The sequence below is a fragment of the Dermacentor silvarum genome, chromosome 8 (assembly GCF_013339745.2).
Source record: "Dermacentor silvarum isolate Dsil-2018 chromosome 8, BIME_Dsil_1.4, whole genome shotgun sequence".
In the NCBI taxonomy this organism is placed as follows: Eukaryota; Metazoa; Arthropoda; class Arachnida; order Ixodida; family Ixodidae; genus Dermacentor; species Dermacentor silvarum.
This window is the reverse complement of record NC_051161.1, coordinates 183378559-183396842: the sequence shown is the minus strand read 5'-3', so window position 1 is coordinate 183396842 and position 18284 is coordinate 183378559. Positions and strand designations below refer to the sequence as shown.

The 18284-nt window shown below is 43.3% G+C and overlaps 1 protein-coding gene across 1 annotated transcript in view; it reads right to left on the bottom strand.

Annotated features, from left to right (window-relative positions):
- Positions 1-14178, bottom strand: part of LOC119461896 (plasma membrane calcium-transporting ATPase 4-like) — a 39818-nt gene extending 25640 nt beyond the window's left edge. Inside the window, 6 exon segments of the mRNA XM_049672308.1 lie at positions 4657-4899; positions 6923-7043; positions 7046-7125; positions 12750-12837; positions 12839-12945; positions 14156-14178. Of these exon segments, the coding sequence (XP_049528265.1) occupies positions 4657-4899; positions 6923-7043; positions 7046-7125; positions 12750-12837; positions 12839-12910 (604 nt within the window). The 5' untranslated portion in view covers positions 12911-12945; positions 14156-14178.
- Between the last annotated feature and the right edge of the window lie 4106 nt (positions 14179-18284).

Here is an 18284-nt window from a genome sequence, read left to right as displayed (position 1 = left end):
TGACATTATGAGATTTGGACAGTGTCTGCTTGGAGATACTGAAAGGGACCGTGAAACCTCTTTCCTTCAGTAGAGAAAAGACACTGCAGTAAGTTTGACGCCTTCCAATGAATATATTTCCAAAGACATTTTTTTAACAGCCCTACACTCTTGTTTTATACATAGTAGGCAACGATGCGGAAGCTACACAAGTAGTGTGATCATAGACGTATCATTCCACGCCTTTTGCAGAGCAGTCGTTTATCAGTAACTTTTCTACAGAAGATCTACTTCATATATTACAACCACAACTAGTGAGTGCTAGTTTACATCAAATCACTTAATACTTATGTGCACTAATGCTTCCAGTATAGATGATGTACACCATGTCGGTTGCAAGCGCAGGTGATGCGCTGTGACCACTGTTCGCAGAAATATGTCGCTCAACTCATTTGGTGGCAACTAGGTTCAGACCTGCGGTGCTTTTCATTAATTCATATGCCATATTCTGCGGCGCAAATGTATGAGACCTAATTTAACATTGAATTACATGGTGCGTACCGACATAACTATCCTAGTTATAATAGTGCACTATTTTATAAATTACTAATTTTTATAAATACTATTTATATAAATAGTGCACTATTTTTGGTTGCAGATGCGAGCGCTGAGAGAAATCCCTCCAGCTATCGTAGCATTGTCTGCTATGTATAAAACGGAGTATAATAATAATGGCGATGTAAACAGTTTACTTTCCTAATTCTTCCCCCAACACGTATCCTTTCAGCTGGGGCGACACTCATAGCAATGCCTTGCCTATTGCTCTTTTCGTACTTTTTCTTTCTGCGGTGCACTAACGGTAACTCTCCAAGGTTGGCGACAAAGGTGCCCGTTATGGGCAGGACGCGTTGACAACTGCCACTTCCCCGTTTGCTAAGACGGTAGAGGTGTGCATGCGTGTGCGAGCTTTCGCTCAGGAGTAACGATAATGATCTATATTGCCCAATGGCTGGTATTTATGGGCTGCCATGCTGATCAGGTTACAAAGAGGTGGCCTAATATAGAAGGGGCCTCGAAAGCAGCAGAAGAGAGAGAGAGAGCAATCTTTTATGCAAGACTGTGAGCTCTCTACTGCATGAATCGAAATAATTGTTGGCTAGCATGTTCATGGCAGCATCGCTTACAGATGGCAAACATTTTCTTATAATTTTGAAAGTGTTGAAGTGCCCCTTTGATAGTTTATTGATAAACAAGGATTGATTATATTGTAAGCATTTATGCAGACTTCATGTTCATTTGTACAAGACCATCATCTATCATGGCTCGTGTTCGTTTTGCAACGGCGCCATCTTTCCTTCTTGGAATAAAGCGTCATCTCGACCGTGGTATTTCAAGTGATGGAGGTGGTTTAAGATCCCTTCGACCTCAATCATCTTCAACATCTCTCCTGGATCTACATTTGGGACACCGCTTACACCAAGAGGCCGCCGTGTCGCAAGACCAGTCCGCAGCATCCGCCAGCTCAGTTCAAGTGCCAGCCACCCTCCCAGCCCTGCCAACAATCGGTATCGCGATCCTGAAATCTCCGGCTTGCCTGGTAGAGATGTTAAAGACTGGCTCGACAACTACGAGCGTGTCAGCGAGTACAACAACCGGAATGAGACATCGAAGTTAACAAACGTACCATTTTACATCTCTCAAGTAGTCAAGACATGGTTCCTGAATCACGAGAGAGGCTTCTGTGATTGGTCTTCCTTCAAAGAGCAGCTACGGCAGATTTTTGGCACACCCAAGGTTCGTTCGGAAGTTGTGAAAAAGAGGCTGCCTGAGTGCATCCAACATTATGGCGAGTCGTATACCTCGTACATTGAGGACATCCTCGCGCTTTGCCGCCGTGTTGACAGTGCCATGCCAGAAACTGACCGTGTGCGTCACCTTCTCAAGGGTATAGAATCTACTGCTTTCAACACACTCGCCGCTCAAAACCCTTCGACGGTGTCGGACGTCGTCTCCGTCTGTCAGCGCCTGGACGCCCTGCAATCCATCCGCTTGCAACCGGACTTTTCCGACAACCCCCTGGCAAACAGTATTGGCTACTGAGCTCCGGTCCATCATTCGAGCCATAATTCATGAGGAATTGCAAGCACAAGGCTCACTACTTGGCAGCAGCGCTCCCGTGCCCCCTGCTTCTACTGACCTGCACGGCATTATTAAAGAGGAATTGGCCTCCCTGCAGAACGCCCATCATTGCCAACGCTTCTCCTCGCCCACAACCGGCTTCTTATGCACAGGTTGCTGCAATGCCAGCCGCACCGTCTCCAATCACACCGCCTGCGTCTTTTCATGATCACCTGGCCCCTTTAGTCGCCCGAGCACCGAACCCGCCTTACTACTCTGCCTGGCATTCATTGAGGCCTATATGCTATTACTGCGGCTTTCGAGGACATATCTCCCGGTTTGCCGACGCCACCAGCAAGACGAACGTCGAGGTTGCGCTGCTTTTGAACGCGATGAGCCCCCTCCTCCTCGCGTCTACCGCCCTTATAACGATAATCCTCCGCTCGCCGATCTCCAGCCGACTTCTCTAACACCGCCCACAACACACGTGCCTCGAGACGCCGCTCCCCATCGCCGCTCAGACGTTCTGTTTCACCACTTTGGCCTGTCTCCTAACTCCAGGTCCAGCGACCGGAAAACTAACCAGCGCAGTTTTTCAAGGGAAAACTGCATCGCCGCCAAGTGCTACAAGTCCTCCTGAATGTCCATCGAAAAGTGTCTGTGGAGGGTGTGCGTTTGATAGCTCTGATTGACACGGGAGCTACTATTTCTGTTATGCGTGCGGACCTGTGCGCTCGTCTGCGGAAAGTGAAGATGCCTTATGTTGGATCATCCTTGATTGGGGCTAATAGAGCAATCATTCAGCCATCAGCCCAATGTACAGCACGCATCTTCATTGATGGTATCTGTCATCACATTAATTAAGTTCGCGATTTTATTCTCATGTGCTCATGAACCAACTAATTTTAGGATAGGACTTTTTCTCGTCAACGCCCGCTTTAATTTCTTGCCGCCAACGTGTAGTCTATATGACCGAGACTGTTCATTGCAGCGGGAGTGCCAATGAGCCAGGACTGCGTTTCTCACTGCTGCCGATTCTGTACTGCCCTACCGGCCACGAGCAAATCATAACACTCTCTTCTACGGACATCACCCATGGCGACATGTTCATCACTCCTTTCGGCCAGTGTCTTGCCCATGGGATTGTATTCGCTTCCTGCCGTGTCCTGCCGTCGTGTTCAATATATTTAATTCTAAGAGAACCAAGGACTCACCTAGCATTGTCTGAACAGAAGAAGTACAAATGTTTAAATACTTTAAAATCCAAGACGTCATACTAATGTACCAGTGTCATGGTTCGTGCACGAAATTCAAGAATTGAGACCTAGCCCTCCACTTTCTCAACTAATAACAAATCTTCATCCATCAAATAAATTTAATGCAAGACGCATCTTGAAAAAAAGACCTGACTAGACTAAACTAACTCAGTATTGTTCTTTAGTGGCCCTTTAAATGAAATGTGATCAAATCAACTTCCAAGATTAAGTTGCAGCATATAATTTACTTTTATCAGTGTTCATTACATGACCTTCAACTGTGCTGGTTCTATCCCTCAGCACTACATTTACAGCAAACACAGATGAAATTGAGGAACCTCTTCATACTTTCAGCAAGCCGAACAATAAGTGAGGGGGATATGTTCAAGCTTTAGATACAAAAAGTGTCAGAGAATCTTTTTTTTGCATACACATAGAGGGGGAAAAAAAGAAGTATCATTCTATTGCACAGAGTTGATTTAAGACATGTGGACGTATCACACATCATAAGGATGACGCATCATAAGAACGTCACATTATTCCTACGAAGAACACTTTTAACATTTGTATCTTGGTCATATATCAACAAAAACACACAACAGCCTAATGTTGCAAATGAGAAACAATTTCACCACTCTGTAGTGACAAGATGACAGATCAACATCTCAAAGCTGCACTGTGGACTATGATAAATGCCGTATTGAAGGGCTGTGAATTAATTTCAATTTGCTAGGTTTCTTCCTTTTTCTTCAATGGAAGCTCAAATCTAAGTACATAGGCCATTTTATTGCATTCTGCCCTCAATGAAGTGGCTGATTTAAATGAGCAATAAACCCGTAACTTTCGGAATATGTTTAGAACAAGCTGAACAGCGCAAAAGAGATGCTGCGTAATGCTAGTTCTAACTATATTACTGTCATTTTTACCAATGTCAATTTCCGCACATATTATATATGAATGTTGCAGAGAAGACTGCAGTGTCTATCATTTGTGCTGTTCCACCGGTGCTAAGCATGTTCCATAATGAAGACCACCCACCCGCACAACACCATTACATGCTATACCATAATGTTGTACTTAGCAGGAGAACAACTCAATGACACAGAGTAATGCAATGGGACAGAAGCCTCAGTTACAATTCAAAGAATTGCTCATACATTGAAGGCACCTTGTTCTGAGGTCAATGCAGAAAGCACGGTTCAATGGCTGAAACAAGCCCGTACAACATACTTGTGCGTGGACTTGTAGAGGGATACACACACAAAAGAAAGGGGGGCAAGGTTAGACAGAAAGTAGTACTCACCATACTTGACTTGGCAGATGTCGCCAACCACAATTTCTGTCACGCCGATCTGGTTCACTTCACCACCCCGAATCACAGCAAACTTGTGCTCCTGCTCTATCCTGTTTTGGAGTCCACGAAACTGCCGCTCCTTTGTGTAGTCATTGAATGCAGTCACTAGAACCACAATTACTACAGACACTAGAATAGCTACACCTTCTATCCACCCAGCATCCGATTCACCGGGCTCCTTTGGCTTGCCGCCTGCACAAACAAAACAAAGAGGAACAATCAGTCACCATTGCAACGGCCCCTTCTAAATGAGCAAACACTATCAACAAGGCATACTCAAGCTGCAGTGAGCCGGCTGGGTTTTATTCAGATTTATCAAGGAAACGGCTTGACAAGCAGTTGTTGCCAAAGTAGCTAATAGTCACTGAACGTGAGACGAGTGTTATCACATTTACTCCATTCTAATGTACTCTTTTCTTTAATAGAAAAAATGACAAAAAAATGACATGCACATTAGACTCGAGCACGAAACCAAAACTGCAATGCTTTCACGCTATAGTCAATGACATTAAAAAATTCTGTAATCCACTCTAAACCATGTGTCACTGCAGTCGCACTATTCGGAATACTGTCAGTGTCGTCGAATTTACATTTTGTACTTTTATTGGCTAAAAATGTGAACATTCTTGAATAGCCGATGCAGGCACGTCTCAGTCACATCACGTTGTTCAGCGCAGTTACTTGTTTTCTTCAGCATAGTGGAGTTTGAAAATGTTCAGAACATCACCCCCAGCTGTAGTAGCTTTGAGTCCACTCCAGAATATAGTTTAGCTGCCATAGTCTACAACGCGTGAGAAATGTGGTATCTAAAATGCCATAAACGGCATCGAAGAATAGATGCTCCAGAGCTGTTGATAGTAGTAAAGAGACCTGCGGCAGTGGCGATGAATGATGCCTGGTCCACACTGGCTCGGGCACAGTAAATTGTCTTTTTCCAAGTGAGAACAAATCGCCATTACAAAAAACTGGTCAGTGGAATATTAAGGTCATTTTGCATTTATCATTTCTTGAGGTATGAAAATCGGGGTGCATGTTACAATAGAGGGAATAGCACTTTTCACTTCTTGCTGTGAAAATTGGAGGTGCGTTACAATCAAGGGCGCGTTAGAATCGAGTAAATACAGCAACTGGTTTTGGTGACGGGCAGGAGCTTTGGGAGCTTTCCCCTAATGACTTCTCACTCTCCCTTGAAGTCCTCTATGTAACTTGCACACAAACAGGCATTCTAAACACTTAAACAGAAGAAAAAATGGCAGAGAACATTGCAGTATGACTGTCAAAATGAAGCGGTAGCTTATCAGTAGACCTGCTGAAATGTGCTGCTAGAGATGCTAAATGGGTAGTTCTGTTTATTAATGCTATGAGATATGTGGGTGCTGTGGTGTTTCACTGCCTCAAGAATTAGCGCCCACTACAAACCACATGAAAACCTTTGTCAGGTCCCATATTGTGCACTGTTATCAGGACTAGCCCATCAAGTATTTGATTACCCTGTCTCCAGGATTCGCCCAGCTTACTTGGCCAGACAGCCGTCCATACAAAGGGGAAGAGCCAAAGAAAAATTTGTTTTAAAACCTGCTCCTTTATACATTAAATCAATTATGATCAATACAGCTGCACATTGTGTCACCACAGCTGATTCTGTAACCACACTAGCCCACACACACACCCAATACAACTTAGCGTGTACATACACTTTTTGCCAGTGCCTTGATGCCAATAAACCATGCCCAAGCAACCTTGGGACAAGTGCAAAGGTTAGCTCCATTGTACCCTAACCTAACCATTTCTGCATGCATTTTTAACTCCCTCACTGCAGAATGTTTTGCAAGGTTGGGTTTGCTCCACTACATTCGAGTGTGTGCTAGTAGCCACACACCCTGGAATCTATTGCTTAACCTACGCTAGCCTAATCAAATGCACTAGCGATCGTAATAGCCACTAAGCATGATGAAGACTGACAATACCCAGTGCTAACACAAGCAGCATGGTAGAACCTGAAGTAAAATTAACGTACAGTAGCCTTGAAAGGATTCATAACTTTGGCAGGCATGCTATGTTCTGAATGCATTTTCAGGATGCTTAATGATCACTGGTTTCATTAATTCAAAGCTCTGGGTGTTCCAGGCCACAAAAACATAGCCAGGCTAGAAAAATATCCAGGCTCGAAAAACATAAAAACACAACCAAGAGGCAGCAAGGCTGAGAGACTGACCATGTCCCACATCGCTGTCATCGGGCTCGATGAAGGCGAGCACGAGGGAGACAAAGGCGGCCACCTGGAGGATGATGAGCGTCATGTCCTGCAGCGCCTCCCATACCAGCTGCAGGAACGGTCCTTGGGCGACTTGGGCGGGATCGAATTGGCCCCAAATGTCGCCCGCCGGTGCTCCAGGTCCGCCGCAGATCCGCTCAGCCCTGCAGAAAGTCAGCCCCCCATGGGATGCACTTTTCTAGGTTTGCTAACAATACAAGCTGCACTCAGGGGCACTATTCTCATTCGATCACTGTTGAGAATATCAGCCCGAGTCCGCTATGATTGCATAAGCCGGCATGTGGGTGTGACAAAAGTAATCCTAGATTGTGAGGAACTAGGGGCATGCAAATATATTTTATTTATTTATTTACCAGAGTACTCACACTGCCTTCAATAGGTATTACAGTGGAGGGGATTACATAACAGAAAAAAAAAAGAAACATAATACAGGCAACATAGGATAAAACACCACATGTTCATTACTATACTATTACATCATGAAGCGACTGTACAAACAGTAATTTGAGGTATTTTCACAATATCACGTGGTAACCGATTCCAGTCACGGGTTGTATTGGGGGAAAGGGACTTGCTAACACGTTAGTTTTACATAAAGTTTCTTTCACTTTTAGTTCATGATCAACTCTCACAGACACGTAGTCGGGCAAATGCAAATAGTTCATGCGATCAATAAGTTCATGCGTTCTTGAATGAAAAATATCATGGAACAGTTTTAATCTATGAATTAAATGTCGTTTTTGCGGCATGTCCCACCCAATTTTCTTTTCGGCCTCTGTTACATTAAAATTCCTGGCACAATTTTTATATAAAAAGCGCACAGCCCTACTCTGAACTCTTTCCCGTTTGTCTATGTTTGTCCGTGTCCAAGGATCTCAAACCGTGCTGGCATATTCAAGCATTGATCAGACACTGGAAAGATAGAGTAGAGCCTTGGCTTTGATAGGAAATTGTTTTGTGTTTCTTTTCATAAAACCTGGAACACGAGATGATTTGGCAGTAATGTGATTAATGTGACGTGTCCAAGATAAATCAGTGGTGAAATACACTCCCAAATATTTAAATCCTGACACAGGCAACAGTTGCGTCCCATTAATATTATAATTAAACTGAAATTGTTTCTTTTTCTTCTTGGAGAAACAGATGTGCACTGTTTTTTTTTACGTTAAGGTTCATATGCTATGTTGAACATCACCGTGAAATCCTGTCAATGTCACTTTGTAATGTTGCACAATCATTTAAATTAATAATAACCCCTATTAATTTGCAGTCATCTGCAAACAGTACAGTTAATATTGTCAACAATGTCATTAACATACATCAAAAAGAGCAGTGGGCCAAGCACCGACCTTTGTGGTACTCCCGACGTCACGTCTGCCTCACCTGATTCCATACGTTATAACAACCCTCAAACGTCTAAACTGCAGACAACTTTTTATCCAATTAATTACAGTAGTATCAATGCCACACCATGACAACTTTTCTATTAACAAATCATGCTGCACAACGTCAAAAGTTTTCTTGAAATCAAGAAATATACAATCAATCGTTCCGCCTTTATCCAATACACTTGCTAGGTCATGAGTTAACTCTGTGAGCTGCGTGACACAGGAAAATCCACTGCGGAAACCATGCTGGCATTTGTTTAGCAGGGTGTTCTCATTTAAATGTTTAATTATGTTAGAGAAAAGAACATGTTCCAGCACCTTGCACACTTTATTAATTAACGACACGGGACGGTAGTTCAACACCAAATTTCATGGTCCAGATTTGTGCACCGGTACATTTGCCCTTTTCCAATCAGAGGGCAGGCTGCCCTCTTTGATCTATTTTGTAAACAGTAGATATAAATATTTTGAAACTGAGCATGCACATGATGATAACAAAGCATTCGGTATTTCATCTGGACCACTGGCTTTTGTAGGATTTTTTTCTTTAAAATAGCTTCAATTTCGCGGAGACTAAACACAACCTTTCCCATAATAACATCACAAGATCTTCTAGGAAAATTTGTGAGCGTGTCTGCATGAGTAGAAAATACCGATGTGAAAAACGATATAAAGCATTCAACTTTCTGGCGATTGTTATACACAAACATGCCGTCGTTATCAATAGTTGGTATTGTTAGATCATCCTTTTAGTTTTTCTTTTTGAAGATCTGCCACAGTTCTTTCGGGCGATCTTTTATTCTCAAGTCTAGGGTTTCAAAGTAATTGGCCTTTGCTTTTTTAATGGCATCATTTAATGTAGTTGTAAGTATCTGCAAGATTTCTTCTGCCCCTCCCTCCTGTCTTTTTTTTTTTTTTCCATTTATTGTAGGCATTCTGCCTTTTGCAGACTAATCTTTAAACATCACCCGTAAACCAAGGCTTACTTTTGCTGCATCTAGCTGACATCAGCCATGAGGGAACATGTCGCTCACGTAATTTAAACAATTTACTTTTGATCCTTACCCACATTTCTTCTATATCAGACCCCCCATATCTGACAGTCTCAAAAACATTGTAGTAACGGTCAAGTACCTCTGTTATCATCACAGTATTCGCCTTCTTATAGCTATATATTCGCCTTGCACTGTTATCTACAACTTTAACAAGGTGCAAGTTCAGCTCGCAAAGGACAGCGCTATGGTCGCTTATACCAGACACGACTAGTATATTCTGGTCCTCAGAAGGCATATCAGTCAGTAATAAAGGCAGCACATTACTTCCTCTTGTAGGTTGCAAAACAAGTTGATGGAGCGAAAAACAGCTCCACATCCTTAGTAATTCGTTAAAATAACGAATAAAATGTTGCCCTATTCAACTTGGCCACTTGTAAATACTAATATTTTTCTAACATCTTTTGAGTACAGTAGAGTTCGTTGATACAATCTCGTTAAGTACAATTTCCCGGTGCCAATGTTCATAGCCGAGAACACAAAAACTGACCCAATACAGTTGCACTTTTTTTTGTGCCGGTTGATACATTCCAGGAAAACACGATCTTTCAGTACTAACGTTCAGAGCATTGCCAAACTGCAATTGTATGATGTATTTTCAGGCCACTAGATCCCACATAAACAAGAAAAGGCGCGAGGCGCGTGCGAGCAGTAGCCATTTGCAGCAGTAGCTTCCCTGCAGTACTCACCCGCCCGTGTCACGTGAACCACCATCGTGCACTCAGTTTTCTATTCCAGTACGAGCTAATCTCTTTGCGGATTGTCGCACACTAAGTTCACAGCCATCGCCACCAACCTTACTGTAATAAGCACCTTCACCCATCTGCATTGCAGCATGCATGGCGAAGTGCCATTGAAAGCATACCGCACGCTTTTAAAAGGCGATAACCAAAAAAGCCACTGTACCCTAGTGCAGGCTGCACAAAGTTTCACTTTGGCGGCATCAGATCCTGATGAAGCTCACCCGCTCGGTTTCGTTTCGGAAACACTTGCGCAATAGAAAAAATTCACTAACGATTACGATACTCCCTAATACAAATGTTGAGTGCTGTTGTTTAGGGGCGTTTTGAATTCACGATATATTGTGACAAAGAATTTGATTCTGAACAACAGGGTCCTCTCGGTAGTGGCGCTGAGCCTTTGCTTGGGCAGCTCGTTTCGCAGCAGCGGCAGACTAAGCATTTCCACCGGTTGCATCACTTATAGTTCAGAAAGAAAGCTTGAACAAGGGAAAGCGTGGCTCACGTAGAGCTCATTCTCTAATGGCGGCAGCGCAGGCAAGGTGGGTCCGAAGTTGTAGATGTATTAAAATGTGAAATGTTTTTTTAATGTTGAAAACAGCTAATGTTCATCATCTTAAAACTATCGAAAATTAATCGATTTTGGCACTATTTGATTATCTTTCGATTTAGTCTCCAATATTACCGTTCACACACCTCTCTGAGAAACACAAGTGCTGGAAAAAGTTGAGTCCAAGAGCTGCAAAAATAACACATTTAGTTTGATGTGTTTTTCTGCACGCACTTTAGGCATAGAAAATAAATTCTTAAATGAGGTCCCTAGGGGACTTGTAAGCAGACTAGGATCCTGAGACTGAGAATAATTGAAGAATTATCGCTTGAGGCAATCAGTGCCAACTGTTATGGGTCAGTTCTCAAAGGTACAAAACTTTAAATACAAACACGAATACATACACTTGCGCTCTGATGCATGTAAGTTCGACCACAAAAAATTTCTGTAATGCAGGAACCACAGAAAGATAAAATATCCCCTATTTCACCGCTTCATCAGGAGTTGTAATGCCATAGTCGAACACACAACTACAGAATTTAATGTTTTACTTCCACATTGCATACCTCAGTTGTGAGGAAATTTGGCATTTTCACAGCTAAGTTTTGCAAACTTATACAGTTCGGAGCAGCTTCAACTTGTTAAAGGCCTTTACTTCTACAAACATCCAGCTTGCAATCATTATGAAGTTGGCCATGTGCAATCATTAATGCCTGTAAATGTCCACCAACACCACATTTCAAGCTCCCTGTGCTTGGAATAAACCGATGTATCAATGGTAGTCACTGAGCACAATGCAGGACTTGCATCGGTATATATATATATATATATATATATATATATATATATTTATAAAGCTATTCCGACTGTGACTTTGGCTTCAGTTTCATGTAGTCAGTTCCTTAATGCAATGTAACAACATGTTCTACACAGCACATAATACCAATATCTCCTATTTATTATTTGTAATGCACCAGAAACCAGCAACATAAAACAAAGCAGGAAATATTAAAATATTGTTATAACCGCATATGTTATAACCGCAGCGACCCAGGCACGCCAGATTGCCCGTCTTCGTCTCTCTGCTTCCCAAACACGTCAGAAGTGCCGTTACGATCAGTGCCACCGCGATGTCGAATACGAACCAGGTGATCTTGTGCTAGTTTGGTCTCCATCTCGACGTGTCGGCCTTTCGGAGAAACTCCTTTCGCGATACTACGGCCCTTATCGCATCCTCCGCCAGGTGACGCCTGTCACATATGAAGTGTCTCCTCTGGATGCTACCGTGCCTTCACCTCTATCTGACGTCGTCCACGTCAGCCCGCCTCAAACCGTTCCTTTCCTGGAACAGTGAGTCGCACCAGTAAGGTGCTTCTTCTGACGGGGGTAATGTCACAGTGCGTAAGGTGGAAAGAAGAAGACATGGTTGGTGCCCTGGGAGACGACAAAGAAGATTCTGGGTTTTCGCTTCTCTGCGTAGCCATTAAAACCCGTCTGTAAAACCAGTACGTTTCTTCCTTCCCGTAACATTATCTTTTAGGACCGCTGCTGCTCACAGAAGGTAACATAACACTGTACGTTAGGCAACTAATGTGCGACACACTAGTGCTGCTGCAGAAGAAAAACAATGCACATTTAAGACAAAGTTGGGCTAGTTGGAATTAAATGAAACATTCCAGCACATAATCAAGAACAGAGGAGAGCGCAGAGGCAATAAAGGTAGAACGCTGCGTTCTACCTTTATAGTGTTATACCATTCTTGTCGCCTTTTATGTCTCTTTGCTCTCTCCCATTTTTCCTTGCATGCTGGAATATGTCTTTGACAATGCACACTTAACGACATCCGACGCTACATGCAGACAACGGCAGGCCTGTCTCAAGTCAATGATATTGTATGTTCATTATTGCACAATCTGATAGTTGCACAGGCTCGCAACAATAAAAATAAGCTTTTTGAGGCCCCTGGGCCTGGATTATGAAGACATAGTGCAAGACGCGATGGTCCAACATCATGCAGGCAGAGGGCATGATACGAACCATCAGTGGGTGAGGTGTAGAGCTTCCTGCAGAGGTCCTGGATGCCCCCGTACTCTTCTTGGATCCGCTGAATGGCCTCATGGCCACGGGTTCTCCATGAGCTCCCGCAGCTGCTGCAGCGTGACCCCATACTGGGCCGGACGACCCTCCACCGTCGCCATGCCCCCACCAGCCTGCGCCTCCTCCGCAGAGGACACTGCACAGATATAGAGCCACAACAGGAACCGCATTGAATGTAGTTTATGAATACTTCGGGCACCTCACACTTCCAAAGCATATTCTGCATGCTTTACCACAATTTTTAAATGTCCTCTATTAAAGGCCAAGTACAAGAAAATTTCGAGCCACCTAAATAGCCTAGATGGAGATAGCATAGATACGGAGCAGATTAATTGGCAAAATATTATGTTTGAAAAAGCAAGGGATTCATCATGAAAGGCTCACGAAAGCAGACACTTTGATGCTGAAACTGAAAAAAAAAAAAAAAAAAAGCCGCCATTACGACTTGCCAAAAAATTACATGACTGATCGCACAACTCCGTACCAGGACCTCGAGATTTGGAATGGTGGCAGTTGCCGCAAGCGATGAAAGATCTCGAGGTAAGTGATGGACCTGACCTTCGGTACACACATTATCTGCTTAGGTGTTACTAGAAGGCCACTAATAAGAAAATTAGACAAGTACCAGCCTGCATACCACTGAAAAGCTAAGAAACTCCTTACCATAAATCTCCAACTTGATGCGTTTTATCATGAAGTCACATCTTAAATTTCTGTCCAAAGATAATAAAGTTACACCCCAAGTTTCAGTCAAAATGTGGTAGTAAAAATGCTGAAATCTCAAAATAAAAACAGCTAGCGGACGCTACATCAGCTGCGAACAGAATTCAAGTCATGTGTCCATATAACTCGCTTGCGGCAGCAGGGCTTGCATGGTTTTGAAGAGCATTGAAATATTTTACAGAAAACAGAATGAATAGCTTTAGCTCCAGCAGTGCCTTGGACAAAAATAAACCAAGTCAGTAGCTTCGCCATTACAATATTTTGCTTCGAACTAAAGATAAACTACAAAATAGGATGATTTGCAATAATCATGGCAAAAGGAACACATAAAAGCAAAACATAGCACACCCCACATCAACGCAATATTCTTCTACATGTGGTGACCCTCAAGAATCATAAGAAATTTCTCAGATTTTTGCAATGCAAAAGAAAAGTCATGACAGATTAATTAGTACAATTCAGCCAAAGAATCAGTGTAGCTTTAGGCACAAGCTGTATAACTATGATTACGAATGAAAGGCTGTTCCAAGAGAAAGCCCATTGTTAGAAATCTTACTTTCATATATAGTAATCCTAGAAAACAGCAAGGTTATGCAAATAAACACGTTATCGGGCACACTTACAGCTTATATCACAGGATGAAGATGCTGCTATCATCATGCCCCAGTGGACCTATCTCTAGTTCCTGAAAATAAAGAAGAGATCAGCCAACATCAAATATTTTACATGTCCTAACAGTCCTGCACACTCACACAAGCAACACATTCATGGGAACACACGAAGCCAAGAGTTCACTTACGTTATCCTCATTCTCCCCTTATCACACAGGTTGGTTCCGAGAGATCTTGAACATCAATATGTCTGCGCACAAAACAAAGCAAAAAGAGATGAGGGAGAGTGAGCATATAAGCGTCTATTACAACAACGCATGTGCTTAGACAAGAACACAATGGTATCTCATGACCAAGACAATGAATCCTCATCAAGTGAGCGAAGGTGCGGGGTGCACGCCGCACATCATGTCGACGATTAGATCCCGAGTAGTACTGTTTAGCCTTACAGAAGGGCCATGCGCGTAGGACAGACGCAAAGCATGCTTTTGTTGCAAGCCAGACAAGCTTAAGGGCTGCTCATGACAGGGCTCGCAGCTGCAACAAGAGCTGGGAAGGCAGTGCAGGTGCGCAGCAAATACAGACACCGTAGCTGCATGGCCTGTGGTAATGATGGATCACTTTTGCTATGCCCGAACAAGGCTCGAGAAAAACATAGCCAGGGAGAGCTTTTCCGCTTACCATAGAAAAACCATTGTCATAGCGGCCCTTGAAGTCAATTACAAACAGTGCACAAAAAAATGTGGAAGCAATAACGTAAACGAGTTGTTACTATCACTAAAAAGAACTGGTGCCTGCTTCATTATGCCCGACACAGCCATTTTACTGCACAGGAATGGCGATCAACAGAGCAAACATTTCTATCTACACGGCTGAAGTGCCTAAGAATAACAATCGATTTTGCAGACCAACGCCTTCACTCGCCGCGACGGACGCGTTATTTGTTGCTGCTGTCAGTCTTGCAAACTCTGCAAGAACGCAATCGCACGAGCATATTCAACAAAACACGTGATGCTGTTCACGACTTAATCAGGCCGTGCACACAGAAGATTGAGATAAACACGGGTCAGAGCTGCGATACAAGCACCGGACTAATGCGGCCCAACAGACGACGTTCGGGCTGTCTTGTTAGCGGTGTTTAAATCTCGATGAGAGCAAGCAATCGACCTCATGTAGTACATAACGTTGAGACTTTGCTTCACAACGTTAAGTATAGGGCACGACACAGCGCGGGTCAAGCCCACACCACCCGAGGGAAAGAAAGCACGTGTGTGAAGTGGCGAGCACAACACGGCGCCTACAAATTGAGCCAACGGCAGTAGGCGTTGCCAACGGCCGACGGTATAGCACACACAGCATACACACCACCTACAACCGCAGCAGAAAAGAGTCGGCAACAGGACCACAAGGAAGGTGAGCGAAGGCTTGTTTTCGCGGGGTGGAACAGCGAAAAATAGCGTTTGCCAGGGCCCGGAAGCGAATCTGGCAGCACCGCGTCATCGTATTGCGCGCCGATGACACACGCCTCTGATGAAAGCGGGCAAAGGAAACACTCTCAGGTGTATGTGGTGTCTCCCTGCAGCACCGCCTCACGAAACCTTCGAACAGCGATCAGGCGTGGCGCGCCGAATGCTCCACGCGGGAAGCGTGCGACACCGACGACCGAAGAGTGTTTTAAAACGCCAAGTAGCGAAATGTGGTACCCGCCGACTCGCAATACCGTGTGAAAATCGTGCCGGAGCTACCAGCGAAAGCACACCTTGCCCACTTGACGAGCCCGGGGTGCGTTCAGCAGCCGGCGAGGGACACAAAAAACACACGGCAGTCGCTCACATTCGGCTCGCAGCCAAGCCAAAATACCCACTGGCCGCCCCGCGCCGCGTTCTTGCGTTTTCCTTCGCTTCTTCACTCGTTTTCGTTTATTTTCTTCGCCGCACGCGCTGCCATCTGTGCATGTAACCGGAAACTAGAAGCACGAGAAGCCTACCGAAGCGCCGCGCCGAGATGCGATGCAAAACCGAAACAGCTCGGACCAACCTGCGAGCGCTCAGCCAAAGCGCGCGACGCGTCCACTTAAGCGCGCTTTTTGAATTGCTAACGGTAATGTGTCTCGGAAAACAACATTTACTCTAGGCTAATAATATGCTCTAAACGACAGTTACCAAACACCTTATCTTGACCTCTGTGTGCTGGTTTCTTTAGATGATTGAATTCAAACAGTGCATTGATAAGATGGATAAGTGATGACGCTTAAAAAATAGAAAAATAGTGGCGCATTCGTGCCTTGTTGCGGTGGCTAGGCGGACCTGCGGACTTTAACTTCAAATGCACTTGCACTTTAATCGTGTGAACGTGCCCCACGCTTACTCCCTGTTTTCACATAAGTTTGCCTCACTTTCTGTGAAACACATAAACTACGACAGTGGCTGCGGTGTGAAGTCGGCAATGGACACATCGAAAATAAGAAAAGTTGAGGGAACTGAAGGTAGCGCCACTGAGCGTATTCCCAAGGTACCATATCGCTCTCGATCAAAATACTTATCAAACATTAAAAAAATTTTTTAGACAGCATAACGATATCAATGGGACCTACATTCGATCGTAAAAGCACTTCTCGCTAAGTTAACGGCAACATTCGCTTGAAACGATGGCAACTAAAAAGGCACACGTATTTATATCTCCACCCCTACTGAACCTTGTTTATTCAGTACCAGCATTTTTTTTATTATTATTACAAGTCTAAGCGCACCTGCGCTAGTTTTATCGTACCAATAGCTCCAAATGTCAAACGTTAGTTCTTGCACTCAAAGTTATCTTTTCTCAGCAAAGACATCAAGTGCTATCACGAAATAATTCCTCTACCTTATCGCCACATCCGTAGTGGTAGCACAGATGGCGTATTGCTGTTAACGACAATGTCGTGAGTTCAAGTCCCGGCGTTCGCGGTGGTAACGAGAGAATAAATAAATAATAAATAATAAATAAAATAATAAACGCACACCGCAATTCCGATGCCCCTTAATCCACGCCGAGCGATAACAGTTTTACCTGCAGCTCTTTACCAACATACACCGAGCTTTCGATCTTAAATTTGTATTATTATATTATTATTATTATTATTATTATATTATTATATTATTATTATATTATTATATTATTATTATTAGGGAATGCAATTCACGTTTTCTTTTTTCTCGTACATGCCGATGCAGCTTTCATAACAGAAATATGAACATTGTCATTGAACACACAGAAAGGGAATGCCAAAAAGCCCCACCCAGGAAATGCCTACGTCATCTCAGTTTTCTAACTGCACGACGGTTAGGCAGTCGCTACGTTTTCTGTGACGTAGACACTACTGCACTGTTGAAATACCATAAGAAAAGATCCAAGGACGCGCGTGAAGATAACGGAGAGGAAATAGCATACGTCAAAACCGCCAATGATATGGCTCGATATATACAGCGTTGCTAGACCACCTTTAGGAAAGAGGCCTCCAAACACTCGCAGCATTTCACTTTCTCCTCTCTCAAAGCTTTGGGCAGATGCCTCAATGTTAGGCCTAGCTTTACCAAAGTTGTACCAAGTTGTTGGCCTTGTTTTTCCCTTTTGTTTAATACCAATCACTACTGTTTTCGGATGACCAAATTTTACATTATTTCTACATTGATATTCTTGCTTAATTAAACAAAAATTTCTTTGAGTGCACCTTCCATTAGCCTAGCCTAACCTAAATACCATTTTTTACGCCTCACTAGCATAAATTACACCTAATGAACAGCTCAATTACAAATAACACATTTCAGTCGAACAGAACCTTAAAACTTAACCTAAAATAGTCAAACCTAAATTACACCGTTTTAACAACTTATTGGCATAAATTACACCTAAGTAACTCCCAACAATTATCTTTTTAGCCAAACAAAACCTAAGCTAACCTAACCAACATTACACTGTACAATTAAATAACACGTATCAGCCAACAACGTACACCAGCCAAACGTAAACAAACAGCTACCTTTTACGCCTAATTAGAATCCAATAACATCTAATTTATACCAAAACAACACCGTTTAAATCAAACAAACCTGAACCAACAAAACGTAAGCTAACCTAACCTAAGCTAACCTCAGCTAACCCA